We start from the raw sequence: 22,325 nt of genomic DNA, 5'->3' as shown, positions 1-22,325 counted from the left end.
TTTGTACTCTGAGCATCTCGGTGCGGTGTACTCGATATCACTGTTGCTAGCTTATCCCGTGCTTCCTCCAACACTCGCTCACATCAAGTGTTTGACCCTTTGTCCCCCTCTCGTAACAGCCTCAGTTGCTACAGAGACTGAATACTTCAGCTAAGAGCAAGTGGCTAACCATGTGCATGTCATGAGTCGGAGTGCTAGCTGCAGTCTGCTCGTACTTTCTGCCATCTTGTTAGGGTTTAAAACTAAAATCGCCCTTTCTCATGCCATGCAGACTTAGGAGAACAATATGTTCTAGCAAACGCCCAAGTCCTAAATGTTCATATTTCAGTCAGCAGCAGGTGTCTTCGTGATGTCTGCTTATCAGCGGCTCCTCTTGTTTTATGGATTCATGTATACACACACACACACAAACACACGGGTCACTTGGCTAAGTACACGTTGCTAGTACCGAGTTGGACTCTAGTTATGCCTTCAGAACTTTTAATTATTCATGGGAAACCTTTAGCAAGGTGCTGGAATCATTTCCTTTGGTAAACGTTGATACAAGGCACGATAGATCCATGATTTCAAATTCTGACCGTACCTTCCGAATGTCACAGCAGACTTTTGTTTTCAAATTTCTGTACAAATTCTGGTCTCTGTTTCCATCTGCTGCTACTGCTGTAGTCCATCTCCTTCAGGATTTGGTGTGATGTGCATTCAGAGACCTCATTATGAGTTATTGCTACTCTGCTCGACTTCCCTACTCTGACCTCTGGCAACAACAAGGCATTTTCATCCAGAGAACTGGGGCTCACTGGATGTTTTGTCCTTTCTGGGCCATTCTCTGTGAAACCTAGAGATGGCTGTGTGGGGAAAATGGCAGTTAATCAGCAGTTTCCGAAATACTCAGACCAGGCTGGTCTGAGTATTTCGGAAACTCTGGTACCAACAACCATATCACATTCAGAGTAATTTAAATCACCTTTTTTCCTATCTGATGCATCGTTTCAACTTTAGCAGGTCCTGTTGACCATGGCCTAAGTGCAGTGAGTTGCTGCCATGTTGTTGGCTGATTAGATATTTTCAGTTTTACCTAATAAAGTGACTGTCTATATTAACCCAGGGTGTGAGAGTATGTTAACATTATGCCTATCAGGTTAATTTTTTTGAGACTAGTGCACTCTAGAATAGGAGTGTCATACATGCAGCCAGGGGATCAGAACCAGCCCACCGAGTGATCGATGTAGGTCCAATGGATGGCTTTTCTAAATGTGTGCTATGAAGTCAGCAGTATCTTTGCTTTTTCATTTAAATACAGTACTACACCTTGGGAGGTGATGGTAACATTACTATGCGGTGAAACTCAAAAGTAAAATGTTTTGACCCAAAGAGTTGAAATTCTTTTAGGATCCCAGAAAATAATTTTGTTTTGTTTTTAGTTACAAAAGCTGAATATGAAGGTTTTGCCCTTTATAAAAGACATAACATTTATTTAAATGAATGGCAAGTCTAACACTCTTATCCTAGAAAGCAGAGCCCAGTTGACGCTGGGGTTTTGTTTTTGTTTTTTTAGTCTAAATGTCAGGAGTGCGACCACACCTCGTACACTCCCTTTCCGGTTCTATGACTAAATGCCTACATGCTGTTTCTTGTCATTTTTGTGCCTCTCATTGATTCAGGCCTAAAATCTAAGCTTATTTCATCTACCCTCTTCTCTTTTAAAGATGTGTTGTTAGACTAATTGTGGATGTTGTCCCTGCTAATGAAGTGTATGTAATTTCACTAATTGGTTAGCAACTTCCGAGTGGGTTTGAATCCCCCAGTTGGCTGGGGTTTTTCTGTGTGGAGATTGGGTATTCTGGCTTCATCCCACAGGTCAAAGACATTCATGAGTGCATGATAGCATAATTGGTGATTCTAAATTGTCTGTAGGTGGAAATGTGAGAGTGAATGATTGCCTGTCTCTCTGTTTAGGGTGGGCTGTGCCTTTCACCCTATAGCAGTTGAGATATGCTTAACATGTAGACACAGCTTGACCCCACAACAGTGGTTGTCTGTGGTGCTACTCCTGCTACATATGCTGCTGACAATATAAACAGTACATTTCTAACATAGTATTTTGACTTGATTTTTACTCCTCTGCCTTTTATTCACCACGTGTCATTGTGGCAGCTTTACCTGTTTTACATTTATGTTTTACTATCAAGGGAAATAATAGATTGTATTATTTTATTAGTACATTGTCTGCCATCTGATCATGGTAGATTATGTGGCTTAAAAAATGAAGTCTGTGTGTGTGTGTACGCGTGTGTGCACTCTCAGATAAAAAGGCCTTTCTTTCCTCTGCTGCCTTTCGCCGCAGAGCTGCTTTTACTGCAATTAGGTCTGGAATGTGACTTTCCTGCTGAGCTGTATCATGGCGAGCGCGCTCAATAGAAATTTCTGTGTTGCGCTATCTCACTTTTATTTCTGTGTATTTGGAGTTGTAAGATTTTTCATTCTTATGAAGCCTTTCTGTCGTTATCTTTTGTGTGCTTCTGTAAAGTACAAAAACAGTATTTGCTGCCAAGTTTTACGATAGTATTGATTTTTCTAATGAGACATTTCCTCCGTACACAGTACATACTGTACTGTGTACTGTCTCCAATCTTAGTGATGCTTTCTGTCTGCAGGGCAATGCTGTCGAGCTGAGTGAGTGGCTGCCAGTCAGGGCTCATCTTTCAGTTATAATAGCAAAGAAGCTTTTAGATAGTGGAATGGATTGACTGATTGATTAGATTTAATAACAAAGACAGAAACAAAAAAAAAAACAGAACTCAATCCATTTGTGTAGTGTCCTGTCAAATATCTCAAATGTTTGCTATTAGCCATTATTTGGCACTTTTACTCTGGAACAAGGTTTCCTCAAAAAAAAAAAAAAATTTCTCTATGGCTGTATATGACTTTATTGATTTTAATTTGAAAGTAAAATTAAAATTTGATAAAACAACACTTCACAAATACAAACAATAATCCTAACATCAGGGAGAATACAGATGATTATTTTATCATATTGCCTTTAAAATGTTTATTTCTATCGCATACCTTAGTAGTTTAAAACAATTTGTTTGCCTTTTATTTTCCTGGGCAACAAAATTGTAGTTAAGACTTACGCAAGTCTGTCTCTGAAATATTGCGAAGGTCTGACCAACACTGCAGAGTGACATAACTGAACAACTTCTCCACCCCTCAGTGTCCTCACACTACTACTACACCCTATTCTGTTATTTTCTAAGTGATGCAGCTGTCGCCTGTTTACAGCAGGTACTAAACAGCAACCAGGCAACTCACGGGGAACGCGTAAAACAATCCCAGACAAATTACACTGGCTCCCCATTCATTACATAATAAGATTTTATTGATTGCTTTTAAATAACTACATGGGGCGTCTCTCATTTTTATCACAGAGCTCTTAACCCTTTAATCCTCAGTTTAAAAAAGGTTTTAGAAACCTCCCATACAGACCAGCTTTATTAGAGCTAATGTTGCAAATTTGCAAACCTGGTTTTGAAAGCTGATGTAGAAGTAAATATACTTCTTATCAGCACTGTGCTAACAAGTTAAGCCATTCGAAAATGACCATCTTCTGTTAAACAAAGCTTTGAAGGTGGTATTTAATTCAAAGTCATGCAGTGGAGAAGAGTTGATGTCCTGTTTAAAAGCTGAGTACTAAATGGTTCGACCTCTCTTGCAGAAAACTGACTTTGTTTTGTGTTTTGCAGGCACCGCCGTCTATGGTCAGCACAGAGCAGAGACAGCATGCTGAACATGTATTCCTCTCCTTCAGGAAGTCAAAGTCCCCCTTTGCCATTTGCAAGCACATCTTGGGTAAGCATTGATTTTAATATTTTAACTTGCATATTGTTTTATAAATATGATTTTATCTTATAAAGGCGCCTCAGTGTCTTCTCCCCTGTTTTTTTTTTTTGTTTTTTTTCTGTCATAAACCTTCAGCTGTGGTGTTTGTGGGTATGACCTAGACTTTTTAGTGTTGTGGAGTCTCATGTGTGCAGAATATTATTATTGTTTGATCTGTGACTTTATGTACTGTATGAGAACATATGAGCTGTACAGCTTTGAAAAAAATAAATATCAGTATTAATTGGCTTTTTATTACAAACCCCATCGCCAGAGATACGTGGACATTGTGTTAACTGTACAATTTTACTGATTTGAACCTTATTTTTAATTGCTAATGGTACAGAGTCTACAGTAATAACAGTTTGAAAAAAGTGTCTCTGTTGTCTCATGTTAAAAGAAAACCCCATGTGTAACTGTCTACTAAGTAGGGTTAAATGGTTACATAATTGCCTATAGAAAGTGGCTCTGACAAATATGAATGGAGAAAGTTCCCCATTGTGTGAGCAGCTGCATAGTTCAACAATTAAAATGTACACGCAAAAAAAATAACTAGTCCTGAATAGACGCTGGGGTGGCATTGCATTGAAAGCAAACCTGATTTTGTGGTTAAAAATGACTGTATGGGCTCAGGATGATGTCGGACAGATACCGCAAGTTAATTTTTTCATGATATTGGTGGACTTTTATCTATGAACATCCAGAGCTCAGTGCAAGGGAGACTGGGCTAAAGTAAAGCTGTGGTTTGATCAATCAAAAACTGAAATTTGAAACTTTCTGAAAATATTTCAGGCTAAAGCGGAGAAACTTGGATCTTGGTCACAGTCAGTCACCTGGAAGCACCTCAGTGTATTTAGGCATGTAGACATGGTCAAGATGACATGCTGAAGTTAACATCAGGCATCAAAATGGGGAAGAGACTTTGTGACTTTCATCATGACGTGATTGTTGGTGCCAGTATGATGGAGTATTTCATAAACTGATGCCATCTGGAAAGACTACTTATTTCAGCAAGATGATACCAAACCACATTATTAATGAAGTACACCACCATGACTTTGTACTGAGAGCCTGCTAGACTGGCATGTCCATACATAGTCTTTTTTTGTTTGTTTCAGAATTTGCAAAGTGTTTTCAGTGTTTAATCCGTTATTTTCAACCTTTTCCCCCCACTATCTTTTTCATTTCTAATATTTCTCTTTTGTCCCTTTATTTTTTCCCTCTCCAGAGACCAGTAAGGTGGACTATGTGCTTTTCCAGGCAGCCACAGCCATCATGGAGGCTGTCGTGCGGGAGTGGATCCTGCTGGAAAAGACCAGCATTGAGTCACTCCGGGCATTCCTTCTCACCTACGTTTTGCAGAGACCCAAGTAAGAAAGATTAATAATGAAGGCATTACAAAATCTTTGTGGTTCACTATATTATTAAATATGTAGAGCTATTACAGACTTCACTACAAAAATGCCAGTAGAACTTAATGTCTTGGATGCAGGAAAAATAAATCAGAATGCCTTCCTGTTCCTTCTAGCCTGCAGAAGTATGTGCGTGAGCAGATCCTGCTAGCTGTGGCGGTCATCGTGAAGAGAGGCTCGCTGGACAAAAGCATCAACTGTAAAAGCATCTTACTCGAGGTCGGACAGCTCATCAGCAGCGGGAACCCCGCAGTGGTGAGAGAGACGCAGCTGAATAATACATGAGTAGCTCTCAGTGGCCTATAGAGTACGTGATGTTAGTTACAATGTACACAAAATCATTCATCATCATCTGGTTAAACAGGAGAGAGAGAAAAGTTTTTTGTCTTTGATTGTTTATTTTAAATATGAGGTTTCATTTTTTTTATTTACCACCTGGGATTCATCATAGACTTCACATTAATACACTTTCAGAATAATTGATCAATTGTCCAAAAAGATGGAAGAAGTTATCCAAACTTTGCAAATGATGGGCACAATCAATGGAAAGTATTGGAATAAGACTCCTTGTTAGTAAAACTGGGTTAAAGCTTTGATTCATATCTGTTATATTTGGGGCTTGGTGAGCTGCATTGGCTCCCTGGTTCAGATCTGGCTCAGATTACAGCACAGTTGGGGGAAAAAAAGAAAGAAAGAAATGGCACAAAGGCTATGTTGAGAAAGCAGCTTCAGGCATGTTCTTGCGGTGAAAAGAAAGGACATCGAGGACCTGTCCTTTGATAAGCTGTTTTTGAGTTTGGTGCTGCAGAGTGTTCGTGTGACTATTATGAGAGAAAAAAGGAAAAAAACAAACAAAAAACATACCAGGGTATAAAATTAGTGCCAGAGTAGTTGTGCGCCTTACCATATTTTTTGAAACTTTGATCCATAAATGGAAAATAATTGTCTCCCATATGTAAGACATATAATCACATGACTTCAGCATGCTGCTCTGAAAAGAAAAAAAATCATCCTAATCCAGTAGGTGGCACTACTTCATTTGTTTCTCATACGAGAAGGCAGCTATGTTGTGTAAAGGACTAAAAGTGCTTTTTTTTTTCTTTCTTTTTTTTCTACAAATCAGACTGACCTTTACTGATCATGCACAAGATTATTTGTTGTTGTTTGGGCTGAAATCCCCCAAATGGTCATCTTCTAATGACACCATATTCCCCCAGTCATTTGAATCTGGCCCTAAAGCCCTTTTGTGGTTATGACTTCTTTATCAGATGTGCTACAAGAACAAGTTGAAACACTGTAAAATGTCAGTAAAAACTGAATCTAATAAACCAATATTTTATTCACAAGAGAGCACAGAAAAAGGATGGGACATGGCCTTGTTTACCACTGTGTAGCAACAACATTGTGTAAACATCTGGGAACTGACCGGCTGCTGGACCTCTGGGAGAAGAATGCTGTCCCATTCTTGTCTGATAAAGGATTGAAGCTGCTCACAGTCCTGGGTCTTTGTTGTATTTTTCATTGAATTATGTTCCAAATTGTTTTTATAATTGGTAAAAGGTCTGCACAGGCCACTTCGGCGGCTGAACTCTTCCACTGTGAAGCCATGCTCTTGTTATAGATGCAGTATGTGGTTTAGGAAATATTCAAGGCCTTCCCTGAAAAAGGCGTCATGTCTATGGGAGCATATGCTGCATATGCTGCTCTAAAACCTCTGGATACCTTTCAGCACTGATGCACTGGTGCATGCTGCCAATTCCATAGGCACCCCCATACCATCAGAGTTGCAGACTTTTGAACTGTGTGTTGATAACAAGCTGGATGGTTCCTCTCTTTAGTTCAGAGGATGTGGCATCCATGTTTTTAAAAAGAATTTCAAATTTTGATTTCTCTGACCATAGAACAGTTTTCCACTCTTCTTCAGTCCATTTTAAATGGAGAGAAGTTGGCAGCATTTCTAGATATATGGCTTCTTCATCCATATCCTTTGGATGAACAAGAAATTTAAGGATATAATGGGTTGATTTGTCCTTTTTATATCCAGTGATGACTGGAATTCTTCTTGCTGGTCCATAGACAAGCTCATACAAAGCTCATAGATCACAGTGTGTACACTGTGATATTGAGATTTTTTTGTGTAAATGAAAATTAATGTAATTATTCAATATGTAAATAGACAATTTTACTTTGGAACGTCACTGCCAACTAATCATCCCAAAGGCAAAACAAAATGTTTTCTCATTTTTTGTTTTCTCTGCTGTCCAGTTAGTGCTCCTGTTACCAACCACAACTTGTTTTTGTTTCTCTTCTTCTTCAATTTGTGTATCGCGGGACATTCATCAATAGCACACTCTAAAACGTATACACTTACGGATGTTTTTCACGGTTAAAGTTGCAGTTTCTCATAATAAACATGTCCACAGTTTTAAACAATGAGATCAGTGTGTATACAAGTAATTCCTGTAAACCAAAGCTCAGGCTTCAGATAGGATGTTGCATTTTGGCTGTCGGCAAAGCTTCTCCAACCACTTCTAAAATCTTTTGTTTGAAAAGTGCAGCCAATCAGAAGACAGGTGCTTTATTTGGAGCAGTGAGCTGCATAAAGAATAACGAAACTGTCAATCATGTAAAGTTACCCTACTAGACTCCAAGAATAAAAAAGTGCAGCTGGGGATAACTGTAACGTGCGCCCTTTAATCATCCGTGTTTGCAGTTAGCAGATGGTCTTTTCACATGAGGCCTTCTTTCCAGCTCGTGACAAATAATCTTTGAAAAAGATGGATGTTAGTGTAATTTTTTATGTAATCATTGATCTCCACAATCATACAATCATTCTCTCCTGCAGCAAACGCTGGCCTGCTCTATCCTGACCGCTCTGCTCAGTGAGTTCTCCAGCTCCAGTAAGACCAGCAGCATCGGCCTCAGCATGGAGTTCCACGGTAACTGCAAGCGACTGTTCCAGGTTTGTCCCCCACTGTCCCACCTGTCCTCTACGCTCTCCTGACGTATTCACTTTATTGCTCTTTAACTCATGCATCCATCTGTTCTTCCATCAACTTCTTCTAGGAGGATGGCCTCCGCCAGATCTTCATGATGACCATGGAGGTACTGCAGGAGTTCAGCCGCCGAGAAAACCTCAATGCCCAGATGTCTTCGGTCTTCCAGCGCTACTTGGCTTTGGCCAATCACGTCCTCAGCTGGAACTTCCTGCCTCCCAATTATATCCTTTCTTTCTAAGAGACCAAGAGGTTTGATGCGAAGCTGGAAAGTCCATGATCAAAAAATTTAATTTTTAAGTCTTGACACATGAAGGTCAGGGGGGAAAAACCAGGCTCACCCAGCTACACTATTGAGCTTACAGTCAAACTACACTCTTTTTGTTTTGTGTCTTTGGTAACCTTGTTACATGTTTGATAGGATGGAGTGATAATAATAAGGTCTAGGAAGTCATGGAGAAAAGTGCAGTATATTTGTAGTGCTTCAGCTGGTTATGATAATATTTAACATTTTATGTCAGTTTATGAGCTGAAATCTGAAAACATTGTTAGACACAGCTTGAGTGCAAGAGTTTTGGCAATAACTGGGAAAGTTGAACAGTATTATGATGTTATATATAAAAAGTGTGTGTGTTTACGTGGTTGTCTGCTGTTTTTTGCAGACCTTCCCTCTTTTATTTTATTTACCCAAATATTTTTAGTTGACTTTGTTTGGAAGCATCCTTTTTCTGAAGGTTATAGGTTTTAGGAAGAGACTGAGGGGAATGTCCTCATAAGTGTAGGTTTTTATTTGTGTGTACTTTTACGTGTTTTTAGTGTAAATAGAGCTTCACTGTGGCCACCCTAATTGGTATTGGTATGTGGCTATGCTGGTATGCATTGGCCAGGAATTCATATCGGTCTATCAGTTTTGCTTTGTTGTTCATCTCTTTTGCACACATCCGTGTTATCTTTGCAGTTGGCTGCATTGTTGAGTCGACTTAGCCACTTAGAGTGTGTGTGTGTGTGTGTGTGTGTGTGTGTGTGTGTGTGTATATGTTTTAGTGTGTGCGCAGCCATGCTCATTACAGTCTAAATCCCAACAGCTTGGCATCCTCTCTGCCTGTCTGAGGGGATCTGGAGTGGCGCTTGCTGCCAGCCAGGGCAGTGTATCATTTTCAAAGAGGTGTCTGTATGTCCATCCCCCGTATCATTCCAATACACCACCACCCCCGGCTCAGCTTGTCGAGGCTCCCCTTGGTATGCCCAGCTCGCTCGAAGCAATACGTGTGCGCTCTCAAAGATACACTTTTAAGTCTTCTGTTTGTGTGTGAGCACAGTCAAATTTTAGACAACAGTTGAATTTGAATTTAGTGTCGGGTGTCTATACGAAGCCTCCAGAGCAGTTGTTGTACGTGTAAGGGACCTATTAGGTTCAGATTATGAGCTTACAACTAATAGAAAATAACTGATGATTAAATATAAATTCCATTGTGTAATTAGAAGTCTAGATTGCCTGCAGTGCACATACCAGGCTTCTGCATTTGTTACGTGTAATAGCAGGATAAAATGACAATTGCTGGACCACAGCATAGCATGACCACATTCAGTACAGGCATGTTAACAATATGGCTGCTTATGCTAGCACTCATATTGTTAGCTACACTGATCATTTTCTTCCTTTTAGTTAGGGAAGCTCATAACTTCTCCCCTGATGACACTTGTCACGGGAGCAGACCATCAGCACGTCAGTGGGCTAAATGTAGATCCAGAAGTGTTGCTCTGTTTACTCTTCTATCAACAAATAGTCTACAGCACTTTGTTTGGGCTGGCTGGCTCTCTTCTGTCAACAGGACTAAACCCAAAATACTTAAAGTTTACAGTTTACGCTTCATTTGCAACTTGCAGCCCCATGTTTCACAGCTCACTGAGCTCAGCTGGATGTTCCTTCATTGGAAGCTGCGCTTAGGTGTTGTTTTGTGCAGTGCACTACAATATATCATCTCACTATGGCACATCAGTGTCATCTTATTGGAACAAGTACCATTCTATCTATATACCTAAATACCATTTTATAGCTTGATACCACCCAAGCCTTCTAACCAGAATCAGACTCTATTTATAAATGCAAATGGATTATTTTTATAATCAAATTTCCAGATATTATTATAAAATTTCATGTAGTAGTATTGAGGAATTTTTCATCTTTGCACACCCTGACTTTAATAGAATTTGAATCTTTTGTTTATTCAGAAGAGGTGAATATTGTTCAACTTCTTGAACAATAATTTAATTAACAAAATTTTACAGTCAATCCTATGAGACTGTACATTGCACATTACAAATGTAATCACTTTTAAAGTTGATATTTTAATGCTTAATGTTATTTTAAATTGAACTGCGACCAGAAGAACATGTAAAAGTGCTTCAGTTAGCCTGAATGACTGTGAAGCAAAGATAGCTGCATCATTTATATTTAAATCACGGTATAAGCTGCGTGCAAATAGAGCTGTAGTTCTCTGGTTTCTTGATGTTGAGTTGTCATAAATGTTCAGTGGACTGTCTTGGGCCATAAAAATAACATTTAAATTCTTAAATCAAGTGGTATTCTGCTTGATGTCCATGTGAGCGTATGTGATGTCTTCAAGTGTCTGTTGTTGAAAAGGGGAACAGATTGATGAAGACCACTGGGAGTCCCGAATAAGTGCGATCGCCTGTCTGCAAGTGTCACAACACGTCTGTGCTGCTGCGTGGCGACGAACGTATGCCAGTGTGGTTATCAGGGGGCCTCTCCTTAATTGCAAGGCTGACAGCAACTACCTTTCACATGAACACACACACACACACAACAGCGCACGCACTTCTCTCCTAGTTCAAAAGAGCCTTTTTAAAAAGCCTCCCTCCCTCAGATGAACCGAGCGGCATGCGTGTCATCTGTCCTCGCCGCCGTCTGAAGCTTGGCCCTTTGGCTTTGGTGTCATCTGGTGGAGACACGCTCCTCAGGCATTGGTAGGACACTGTCACTCCACACTGAGCTTGACTCTTGCCAGGGTTGCATTCGGGCCTCGAGGCTGTGGCGGCAGTCAGGTGCTGTAAATGGCTCTCTGAGCTAACAGATGGATAAGCCTCCATCCCTGAGTGTTTGTTTCATGTAGATTTTTTTTTTTTCCTTATGATTTGGTTGTCTTTGCAATCAGTCTAAGTTGGGCTTTTCTCTGTAGCGGTTCATAGTTTTTTTTTTTTGTTTTTTTTTTTACCCATCTGTTTTTTTCCTCACTCAAGAGGAATGTGTAGATTTCACGGCCTATCAGTTCCCTGGATGTCAAGTTGTTTCAAGTTAAAGCACGGCTTTCTGTGCCTCTGCCACTCTGACAGTGTCTAAATTTTGATATGACACTAGGACTATTTACACATGTTTGTGAAGCTTAATAAAAGTGGCATTAACTTCTCTGAGAAATAATTACCCCCAGCTGCCTGAATAGGAGTTATTCTTGTACTGAAGAGACGACTGTCATCCAGCCACTTGTCTCTGCGTGACTTGCTATTTTCTGGTCTTTAAGGATCAGTCTGTAGTCACTTTGGCCCTCAGGTTAAGGTTAGGATTAGGAGTGTGTAAGCTGATGCTGGATGTTTGCCTTGGCCCTGACCTGTATGGCGAATCTTTAGCGACTACTGTCTAAACACAGGTGGGAGGGAGAATACAGATGCTGCATATGCCGATGGACTTTTAGTCAGCTAGTGCGTTTTTCAAGGCTGTGAGAGATTTCAAGTATATTCTGTTTCTAATTCTAATCATTTCACTTCTTGCTGTGCGTCATCAATGAAATTAATATACAACCATCTGTGGTGTAACTTTCATAGCCTTGTCCACACAGTATTACTTCCTGGTCTTGAAAAAACAAGCTGACGTTGAGCACAGTGGTGTAATTGCTGTGTTACTGCTTTAATTCAGTAGAGGGAGAATTAATGACAACTGCTGTGTAAACAGATGGGGGGGCCAAACAGTAGAAGAATATTGGGGTAAAGAAAGGGAGGGGTGGCATCGCTGAGGAAGTATTCCTGGACTGTTATTTCACATGGCAGGGCTGCAGGGGAGTCTTAAGACAGGATATATCACTTAAACCCTACCACGTGCCTTAGCATAGCGCTGCGGTCTTCACACGGCCACTGGCAGACTCTCATCCAGTCTTCCTGAGCAGCGGACCCATCCTCAGTCTGGATCAACAATAATGAATAGAGGATACAGGAGAAGCTTGCTAATCCAGGATCCTCCAGCATCAAGGTTGTCTAGGCTTGCAGAACGTTGATTGCTGAGATGGACTGATTGTTGGCTATTTAAAACAGTCACACAAATACTGTCATGCTGATTTGCAAGGTGCTTTGTCTGCAAGTAGCTAATGTTGTGAAGGAGTTGGAAATGTGAAGCTGAAATAGAATTGTTGCAAAGGGGCTAAATCATTTTAGTCATGGAGTTGCAGAAACTTGGCATTGGTTAGCCATTTGAAAACCAAACTAAAGTGAATCCTCAATACTGGCATTGATTGTTTTTTCTGGTATGTTAAAAATTGGACTCAAAGAACATGCTCTCAGTGCAAGGAGCACAAAGAGAATAAAGGAAGCAAAAAGTAATTAACACTCAGGACCCCTTTCACCTTCAGCAGTGCTGTAATACGTCATTGCAGAGTTTCAATAAGGTGCTGTATAGATTCCTCAGAGATTTTGGTCTACATTGACATGATAGCATTTTACACTTGCTGCAGATTTCTTGGCTGCACATCCTTAATGCCAGTCTCCTGTTCCACCACATCCAAAGGTTGCTCTATTGCATTGGGATCTGGTGATTGTGGAGGCCATTTGAGTACAATCAGCTCCATTGTCATGTTCAAGAAACCAGTTTAAGATGCTTTGAGCTTTGTGACATTATGGCACATTATTCTGTGAGAAGCAGCCATCAGAAGATATGTACACTATGGTTATAAAGGGAGGGTCATGGTCAGCAACAATACTTTAAGTATTGTTACTTTAAGCAAGTATTGGCATACTTCCTTAAAGTATTCCAATACTTAAGCAATGCTCAGTTGGTACTAAGGGATCCAAAGTGTTTCAAGAAAAATCCCCCACACTATTACACCACCACTAGCACCTTGACCCATTAATACAAGGCAGGATAGATCCATGCTTTCATGTTGTTTACACCAGATTCTGACCCTACCATTCGAATGTTACAACAGAAATCGAGACTCATCAGAGCAGGCAGTGTTTGTCCAATCTTCTGTGGTCTGATTTTGGTGAGCCAGTGTGGTCTGTAGCCTTACTTTCCTGTTCTTAGATGACAGGAGTGGCACCTGGTGTGGTTTTCTGTAGTTCTCAAGTCTTTCTATCAGCTTGAGAACTTCTGCTCACTGAATATTTTCCCCTTCTCAGACAATTCTCTGTAAACACTAGGATGGTTGTGTGGGAAAATCCCAGCAGATCAACAATTTCAGAAAAACTCAGACCAACCCGAGTGGCACAAACAACCGTGCCACATTCAAAGTCGCTTAAAATACCTTTCTTCGCCATTCTGCTGCTCACTTTGAACTTCAGTCGGTTGTCTTGACCATGTCTGTGCACTTACGCAATGAATTGCCGCCATGTTATTGGCTGGTTTAGCCATTTGCATTTAAAAAAACAAAACAAACAAAAAAAACCTCACTGGCATAGTCCTTTTTTTGCGTGCCCCTACAAGAGTTCACTATTGTGTTACAATCTGAAACATCTTAAAGAGTGTTCATAAAATTCGGCATCCCAACAATTTAATATAAGAAGAGTTTAGTTTTAGCATTAGTTGCCAACAGTGTTATTTAAAAACATTTTTTAGGCTTTCATGAAGCTACAGCAAGAAATGACACGAAACAAAATGTAAGAACTTTTCTGATACTTCTTATCTAGAATGATTAAGTCAGTCCTTGGCTACTGTTATATTCGTAAATATAACATAAATAGACCCTCCGTCTGTTAACTCTTGTTTTTTATTCTAGAAATCTTAAAAGGAGCTGACAACGTACCATTAGTGTTCATATTATTAAATTTATAGTTTGTTCACTTTCAGTAGCATGTGGTAACAAAATCAACAAACCAGATTTGGCATTGAAACATTGTGTTGTTTGGACTTGTGGTGCACATAATTCAGCTGCTCAGTGCGCTATGAAAGGAATCTGCCCACATTTGCTCTGTTTGAGTCGTGCGGTTGCTTTTTTGCTCAGCAGTGTACATTGAATTATAGCCCACGAGGCGAAAGAGGATGGTTTTTAACTGCAACTCTGTTCCCTCATGTTTCGAAAAAGGGAGCGCTGCTTTGATGCACAATACCTGGGCTGAGGTGGTGTGCATCCACAAGTGCTGAACAGCCAGCTGTTTCTGATTTATTAGTGTTTCTTTGTTGGCTGGAGTTAATTAAGGTATTACAAAGTTGGTTTGAATGTCTGTATGATTGCAGTTTTGGAAGCAACATGTGAGAGCTCTGGGTGTTCAAATCTCTTCATTTGTATTTGATTTAAACTCTTGTGGTCAGTGGTTTACATCGGCTGTGTGTGCGTGTGTGTGTCTGTCAGTACATCTTATCTCTGCAGTGGGAAAACTGACGTGTCACTGTGGTTATTCCTGAGCCTGCTGGAACAGTTCATATAGTAGCAGGTGATGCCTTTTAAAAACCCACCAAACCACAGCCACATGTCCTAGTCACTCCATGTATATTACTCATCCTGGAGGCATGTACGCTACACACACACACACACACAAACACAAACGCACACTCATCCAAACCATCTTTTTTTTCCCCTCTTGTTTTTAAAAGAGCTGTTGAAGTTGTAAATTCACTTGTCAGCTTAGCAAGCTCCTCTGTTTATAAGCAGTGAACGTGAAGTGAGTGAACATTTAATGAGAAGAGGGTATTCAAACTGTAACTTTTAAGTCATGTAACTGCTTTAGAAAAGTACATAAATGTTTTAATCGTAGTTAAGTGAGGAAATAAAAAATTGGCCATAGTTTCTTTTATACAAAGGACATATTGGGTGTACCACATCTATAAGTAAACCCAGAGAACATGCACGAGCCATGCCAAACTAATAGCCAGTGCTTAACGGTCATAAATTACATCAGTTATTACAAATATATAAAAAATGTAATGTCATTATATTTACCTACAAATACTTAAAGGTAGATAAAGTGATAAGGGGTTAACAAGTAATGTTTTTACAGGAAACAAAGAAAGAATTATGCTGTAATTTAGATAATGTGTTACTAATTTTAGGTAATGCGCAAGTAATTTTAAGTACTACATAATTTCAGGTGCTTCACAGGAAGGGTGACAAATTATTCTGTAAGTAATTTTATGTACTGTGTCATTTCTTGGTAAGTTTGTGGCTAAACAAGCAATATTTCCCCATCTTACATTGCAAGTAGTCGAGTAGTGGAGTCTTTTAACTTTACCCAACTTCCAGGTATTTTACAAGAGAGGAGACGCTCCTTTTGAAAGTTATGTTTGAACAATGACTGTAAAAGGAAAAAAAAAAAAAAGTTAGACTTGATGATTGTAAGGTCGTGATGGCCTATAATTGTGATGGCATGTATTTTTTCTTGTAAGCTGTTAAGAGAAAACAGTCCTTATCGCATTTATATTGGTAAAATAAGAGAAGAGTTGAATAAAAGAACATCATGCACAGCAACATGGGGACTATTAAATAAAGATATAGAAAGAGGAGAAAATGTTTCCACTCCATAATATGGTCTTGTAAGAACCTGACTTATTTTACTGGGCCTACCCTTAAATATTTACTTTCAAATAAAATAATTAAAATTCCATTTCATTACAAGGGAATTGCACACGTATAAAAAGTGTTAATAAGCATACTGCACTTGGCTATATTATGTTATCTTTTTCCTAGAAAGTTGCTTACAAGTTATTTTCAGTCTTCTGCTTGGAAGTTGTAAAGATTATATGTATTGCTGAGCACTAGTGTTTATAATCTGCTCTTAATCCAATACAGTGCAGGGTTCAAACCAATTACATTTCTTCCAGTTTTCCTCTAATTCTGCCTGTCAGACTACATCACTGCTCTGTCCATCTGCGTGAAATGGCTGAAGTAGCTGTGTAGTTATCATTCCTGAGGTCTTGTGAATGTAGTCTCAGTCATTTGATCTTTAGGAGTGTTTGTACGACCTTTATCACAGAGGTGGTCCCTCCCTGAGGAGACTGCCTCTATCTGCGTGTCGCAGGTTAGCCGCACTTGCATTAGGACCATGCGTGAACCTGCTTCTCTTTTTCTTCCCTTTTATCTCCGGTCTCATAATTATATATTCTTTTTTCTCCCGGACTTTTTCACTGATTGACAAACAGGAATTTGATTTAGAACATGAAAGGAACGTTAAAAGGCAACAACCTTGGCTAGTTTTATAATACCAACATGACAACTGACATTTAGGGTAGACAAAAAAAGAGTGTTTAAAATCAAGTTAAGAGGGGCTTTCAGTGGAACTAATCGTGAAAGGAAACCGTTTAATCAGAATGAAATGGTTCAGTTGTTTGTTAGTCATTGAGGAACACTCACTACTTATCTGACCTCTTTCTCATTCCCTCTAAGGTTCAGTTAGAGGTCCTGTGCCTCGCCACGACTATTTTTAAAGTAGCCTGAAAGCCAGGCATTGGATGGACAGACACAAACACACACACACAGACACACAATCCCACAGGCCCTTAAACAGGTGCCAACTTCTGTGCCGAAAAGTGTGGTGTGGTGTGTTGTGGTGGGGTGTGTGCACGGGGAGTGACTGTCGACTGGTGTGGCAGGAATGCGTGACCTTGTCGGCCTCTGTCGCCGTTTGGCTTTGATCAAACATTCCTATGGAAGTTTCCTTGTGCTGTCACTGAGCCGCAGGGTAGTGATATGGATCGGGTTTTTTTTTTTAGTGTGTTTTGTGCAGGTGACAGAACATAAGGAAAAAACATTCAGTATGATATCTTGCAAAGGAGAAAGCAAACAGAATCTTTTTTGTTTGTTTGTTTTGTTTTGTTTTACCTTGTGTGTCCCTGAGTTTCATTTGAGGGGAGGGTGCAGCTTTGGGTGTGCAGTTAGGATGCCCTGCCTGTGCCTGCGCAGGTTCTCTGACTTAACCCACCAGTCCAAATACTTGCATGTTGGGTTAACTGATGATTCCAAATTGGCTGTGCACTTGAATGTAAGTGTGATTGCTTGTCTGACTCTCTGTGTTAGGTCTAGTGACCTGTGCAGGGTGTATCCACACCCCCCACCCCGTAACAGCTGACATAGGCTCCTGCCCTCAATGACCCTGAATTTGATAAGCAGTTATGAAAATGGATGGATAGGCCAGTTTAGCCTTTGGGTTTAACTTGGGATTTAGCAATTGGTAGCAACTTTGGAAATTAATTTTTCACACATGAAAGCCGATTGTTCTCCTCAGTTGGAGCTAATTCTGGTTGGGTCTTAAACCGTTCCTCTGGCAAACAAAATATTTGATGTCGTCCTTTGGTTTGGGATAGTGTCTTTTGTTTTCTGTCAGAAAAATCCATCTGTCCATGTGCTTAAGCAGGTTATGAGAGCACGTGTCAGAAAAATATTCAGTAAATTAATTCATAATGAAAGCGTCAGCTGAAGCTGTGAAGCTGTTGATATATACAGATAATCTCAGGTTTATTAAGCCTCCTGTGGGAGTTTGTTTTGACGAGGCCGGCGTTGGAGGGAGGATTGCAGAGAGGCCATGAGGAGAGAGGTTTGATGGATTGTTCTCTAGTGAGGTAAGAGATTGTTTGCACTTCCAAAAGCCAGGAGGACAGAAAACAGAAGGAACCTACTTGTTGTTTGATTTGTGGTGAAAATGTATTTTACAGTAGGAGGCTGATGATCAAAAGACAAATTTTTTTTTTTTTGCTTAAGGAACAAAGAAGTGGTTCTTGATGGTGGTTAATAGAAGCAAGACAAATTGACTGATGAGTGCAAAGTGTTGTGGGTTTTTGTGAGGTGCTTGGTTAAGCAGAGAGAAAAGCCCCGGTTGGCCTCTTGAATAGGAGTAGTAAAGAGGATTGTTGTTGATGAGCTAAGGAGAAAATAAAAAAGCTTGTTGTGGATGTGTTTTTAGAGTTTTGGAGTAAGGGCAGGAAGTGTTGCGGCTGTGTAGGGAGAGTGTGTGTGTTGTGGGTTTGTGAAAAGCTTGTGGGTGCAGAGAAAGTCTTAAATAAGGAGACTGTGTTGTGAGAGCGTGGAAAAAAGATTTGTTTGGGAGAAAGGAGACGAGGGACATTAAGATGAAAAGGTTTTTATAGCCTTCAGAACAGAGAGTGATTGTGGGTTTAAGATGATGGTTTCAAATGAGAAGGTCGGGTTGTGTGGACAAGGAGAGAGAAAGCGTCATGTTAGGACCAAGGAGTACCATTTAAAAATGTTCATGAGGGAAAAGAGTGTTGATTGACATGAGAGGACAGAGTGTGATAGAAGTATGAGGGGGGGCGGCTTGGTTTCAGGACTGGGAAGCAGTCCGAAGGAGGGACAAAGTGATTGGCTGAGGAGGGAGGGGGAGTGTTTCAGGGCAGTAAGGAGTCTCGAGGACGTCTTGCAGAGGAGTGGACAAAGAGGCCAAGTGTGGATTGGCTGCGGCGAGTGTGTGTCTGGAGCTTTTCAGATCTTGAGGAAGCAGAAGAGAGAAAACAGCGAAAGAAGGGAGGGCTGGTAGGAAGAGGGGTGAATAAGAGGACAAGAAGGGAAGAAGGTGTCAGGCGAAGTCAGAGGGTAAAGACTGGGGAAAGTCTGAGAAAGCAGATGAAGAGGGAGGGGGAGAGTGGGCAAAAGTGTGAGAAAGAAGTTGAGATTTACTGTGTGGGTAAAAGCTGTGGCAAATGAAGAGCTGACAAAGGAGAAAGAAGGAAGAGTGAAGAAAACAAAGCCACCAAGGAGGGCAGGGTGAGAAAATTAGAAAAAACAAAAACTCGTGGAATAAAGATTGACAGGGTCAATGAGAGGAAGAGCTGGTTAACAATTGACTGACAAGTTTCTGCTGCCAGTCACACGAAACCAGAATACCAACTGAGAGTGTGCTTTTTGAGTGTGGTACTCCTCCCTCTCCTCCTTTTTCTCCTCCTCTTCATGCTGTTGCTGGCCTTAACTGGCGGCGATTCACTGGGGCGCCACTACATCGCCATGTTCGAGGCCACGCAGAACGTCACGCTTAAGCCCACAGAGTCCTGGAGAGAAGCGCTATTGGACACACGCGTCATGGACCTCTTCTTCACTGTGAGTATCCCATCCATGCTGGATTTCTGTTTTTCTTCTCAGCACTACCAGAGCACTACCAGCTTCTCAAATTTGTATTTTATTTTAATTTATTTTTAAGTGTTTGGTCCTGAATTTGAACCTTAAACGCTGATGCGAAGTATCATGAGTTCCTCTGCACACTTTTGCATGCATGAAGTTGTTACAGTAGCTTACATTCTGTCTTCTGATGAATCTGATGAAACTTGTATAGCAATGGTTGCCTCCACCAGAATCACCAGTACACCAGAAGACTTTTTTTTTTCCAAGGTTTTCATCCAAAACAAAGTCATTTTTGTCTCTTTATTGTGTTGTTCTTGTCTCCTCCTTTCCTCTCCTGACCCCTAGAAGGCGGTTTATTTATTATAAGCAAAGAGAGAGAACTCGTCTTTTCATGTGGGGCAGAAGGATTTCGTTTGACCGCCTCGTTTTGGCACATCTTAAGTTTGCACTAGCTTTGTGGGTTTATTGAATGCACCATTAAGTAGATTTATGAGTGCTTTGCCGTGGGGTCGTGTTATTGTGTTACTGTCCAGAGGACCGCCCGGTGAAGTAAATGTGTATTTTTGTTCCGTGTGTTTTAAGAGACGGCCCACGCTGGCTGAGCACACAGTGCGGATGAGAAGATTGGAACAAACTGGTCAGCTCTTCTTCCTTCCAGCCTCCATCTATGCTCACTGGCGGCCAGTTAGCAGATACTGCTTCACTGTACAGCCTTTCAGTTGCCTGCTGCCATATGTGGCTCCTTCCTTTTATCTTCCAACTGTCCTCTACATCTCTACTAAATGCTACTGAAGCTTTGGGCTCAAAAAATGTAGAATTTGATGCAGCTAAAAAGAAAAAACTTTTGCTGACTATTGTTCCAAACTATTTCAGATTGTGGTGGCCGTTACTCCTGATTCAATTCTTGGATGGGGGTTTTACATCCAGTTTTGCAGACATACTGCCGAGAGCTGACAGGCTTCAATCGTTTAGTTTCTACAATTGTGGTCACACATCAAGCCTCGAGGTGGCTAACTGGGAAACAATGGCCTGGATGGGTGACTGTTGATTTCTGCTTAAGTTACAGACGGTAGAATTAACATCAGCATCACCAGTGATCTGGACTCTGGCTGATCCCTCTCTCTATACTTTAGGCCATTTAATACAGATCAGTCTTGTAGTGGTGCCACAGCTTATCTTGGGTGTTATTCTTTACAGTGTGCGGCTACTTCCAACATTTTACAGCATTGTGTCTCTCACTGGTTTCAGAAGCTTAACTATATCAGGGGAATTCCCCATATTCTAGATCTGAATCCAGTTTACGAGTTTTGAAGAAGAAACTGAAAAATCTGCAGAAATTATTTGATTCTATCCAGTCAACATGAAAAAATCTTGGGGGAACGTTAGCACCGAAGGGACCCTCCCTCCTGATAATGGTATGATGTTCCTAAGCAAAACCAAACACTTCTGTCATGTTTTCATAATCATTCAGTTTCAGTTTTTTTTTTTCCTTTTTTTTTTTTGTATTCATGTCAAGTCGTCTTCACTTTATGCTTCCATCAGCTGAAAAGTTGGGGCTTTTTTTTTTTAAACATCAGGATTTAGCATTTGTCCACAATGCCAGAACTACTACCATATAGTTGAGTTTGAGTTGTTATTGTTGTTCAATGATTCACATTAAGATGTGAAAAATGAAATGTCATAATTTATTTAATAGTGAATTATTCTGAATGTGATATTTCATTGGTTATATGTCTGCATATCCTGTTAGCCAGAGGTATGAATTTTTCTTTCTCAACTGCGACTACGATCCTGTCATTTTCCTGTGCTGTGTCTGGAGAGCTTTGTTGCTGTTGGTGCTGTTGAACTGCTGAAACACTCATTTTGTTTTCTCCCATAAGCCCTCATTTGCATTGCCTGATAATTACCACTCTTTGACAGTCTCAGTCTTCTTTTTTCTTCTTTTTTTTCTCTCTACACAGCAGAAAGTTTTCCCTCTGATTGTCACGACTTTGATCACAAAGAAATCACCATTAACTCTAATTGGCTCTAAGCAGTGAATGTAATCACAGTTTTGTTGTACAAATTGCAGCAGTCTAATCAAGGACTTGATTTGCCGATCGCGGCCGTTTGGCTCGAATAAAAATATTTGTCGTTTTTCCGTAGCTTCTCTTTGCTGGTGGAATCTGCGGGATGCTTTTTGCATCGGTTTCAGTTTTCAGACCTCCCGTTTCATCTCTCGCTGCGGTATTTCTAGTAGCTCAACTGTCTGTTATTGCAAGGCTGCTGTGGAGGTGTCAGCTGCTGGTGTGTGCGCGTGTCTGTGTGCGTATGTTGCACCATCATCCTTGTTGTGTTGTCTGCATTTTCATGTGTGTTGCTAACACACGTCCATCTCTGCGGGATTATGTCAGTTTGACAGTTTGAGCTTGTGCACTAGATGTTTGTGCATACCCTCTGTTTGGATCTGAGGTGTGTTTGGGTTTGTTTATTCACTTTAATGGGATCCTCTGCTGTCTCAGCTGCTGTGTGTCCCTGAGTGGCAACATGCTAAAGAGTGTGTCTGCGTCTGTGTGTGTCGAGGGCGGGTCTTATAGACACGCGCCATCAGGGTCACAGTCCAGTGGCAGGATTAGAACCCAGCCCAGGATTAGGGGCCCCTGTTAACAACCACAGTAACCCAACCATGACACACACACACACACACACACACACACACACACACACACACACACACACACACACACACACACACACACACACACACACAGACAGTT

The 22,325-nt window shown here is 40.6% G+C and overlaps 1 protein-coding gene across 1 annotated transcript in view; it reads left to right on the top strand.

The window, feature by feature from the left end:
• Positions 1-22,325, top strand: part of xpo4 (exportin 4) — a 50,868-nt gene that overhangs the window by 663 nt on the left and 27,880 nt on the right. Inside the window, exons 2-7 of the mRNA XM_003456583.5 lie at positions 3,744-3,849; positions 5,108-5,249; positions 5,408-5,546; positions 8,137-8,253; positions 8,358-8,511; positions 19,436-19,548. Of these exons, the coding sequence (XP_003456631.2) occupies positions 3,744-3,849; positions 5,108-5,249; positions 5,408-5,546; positions 8,137-8,253; positions 8,358-8,511; positions 19,436-19,548 (771 nt within the window). The remainder of the gene's footprint in view (positions 1-3,743; positions 3,850-5,107; positions 5,250-5,407; positions 5,547-8,136; positions 8,254-8,357; positions 8,512-19,435; positions 19,549-22,325) is intronic.

The sequence above is a fragment of the Oreochromis niloticus genome, linkage group LG16, assembly GCF_001858045.2.
Source record: "Oreochromis niloticus isolate F11D_XX linkage group LG16, O_niloticus_UMD_NMBU, whole genome shotgun sequence".
Classification (NCBI taxonomy): Eukaryota; Metazoa; Chordata; class Actinopteri; order Cichliformes; family Cichlidae; genus Oreochromis; species Oreochromis niloticus.
The sequence above is the reverse complement of the archived record's forward strand: the minus strand, read 5'-3'. Positions and strand labels throughout refer to the sequence as shown.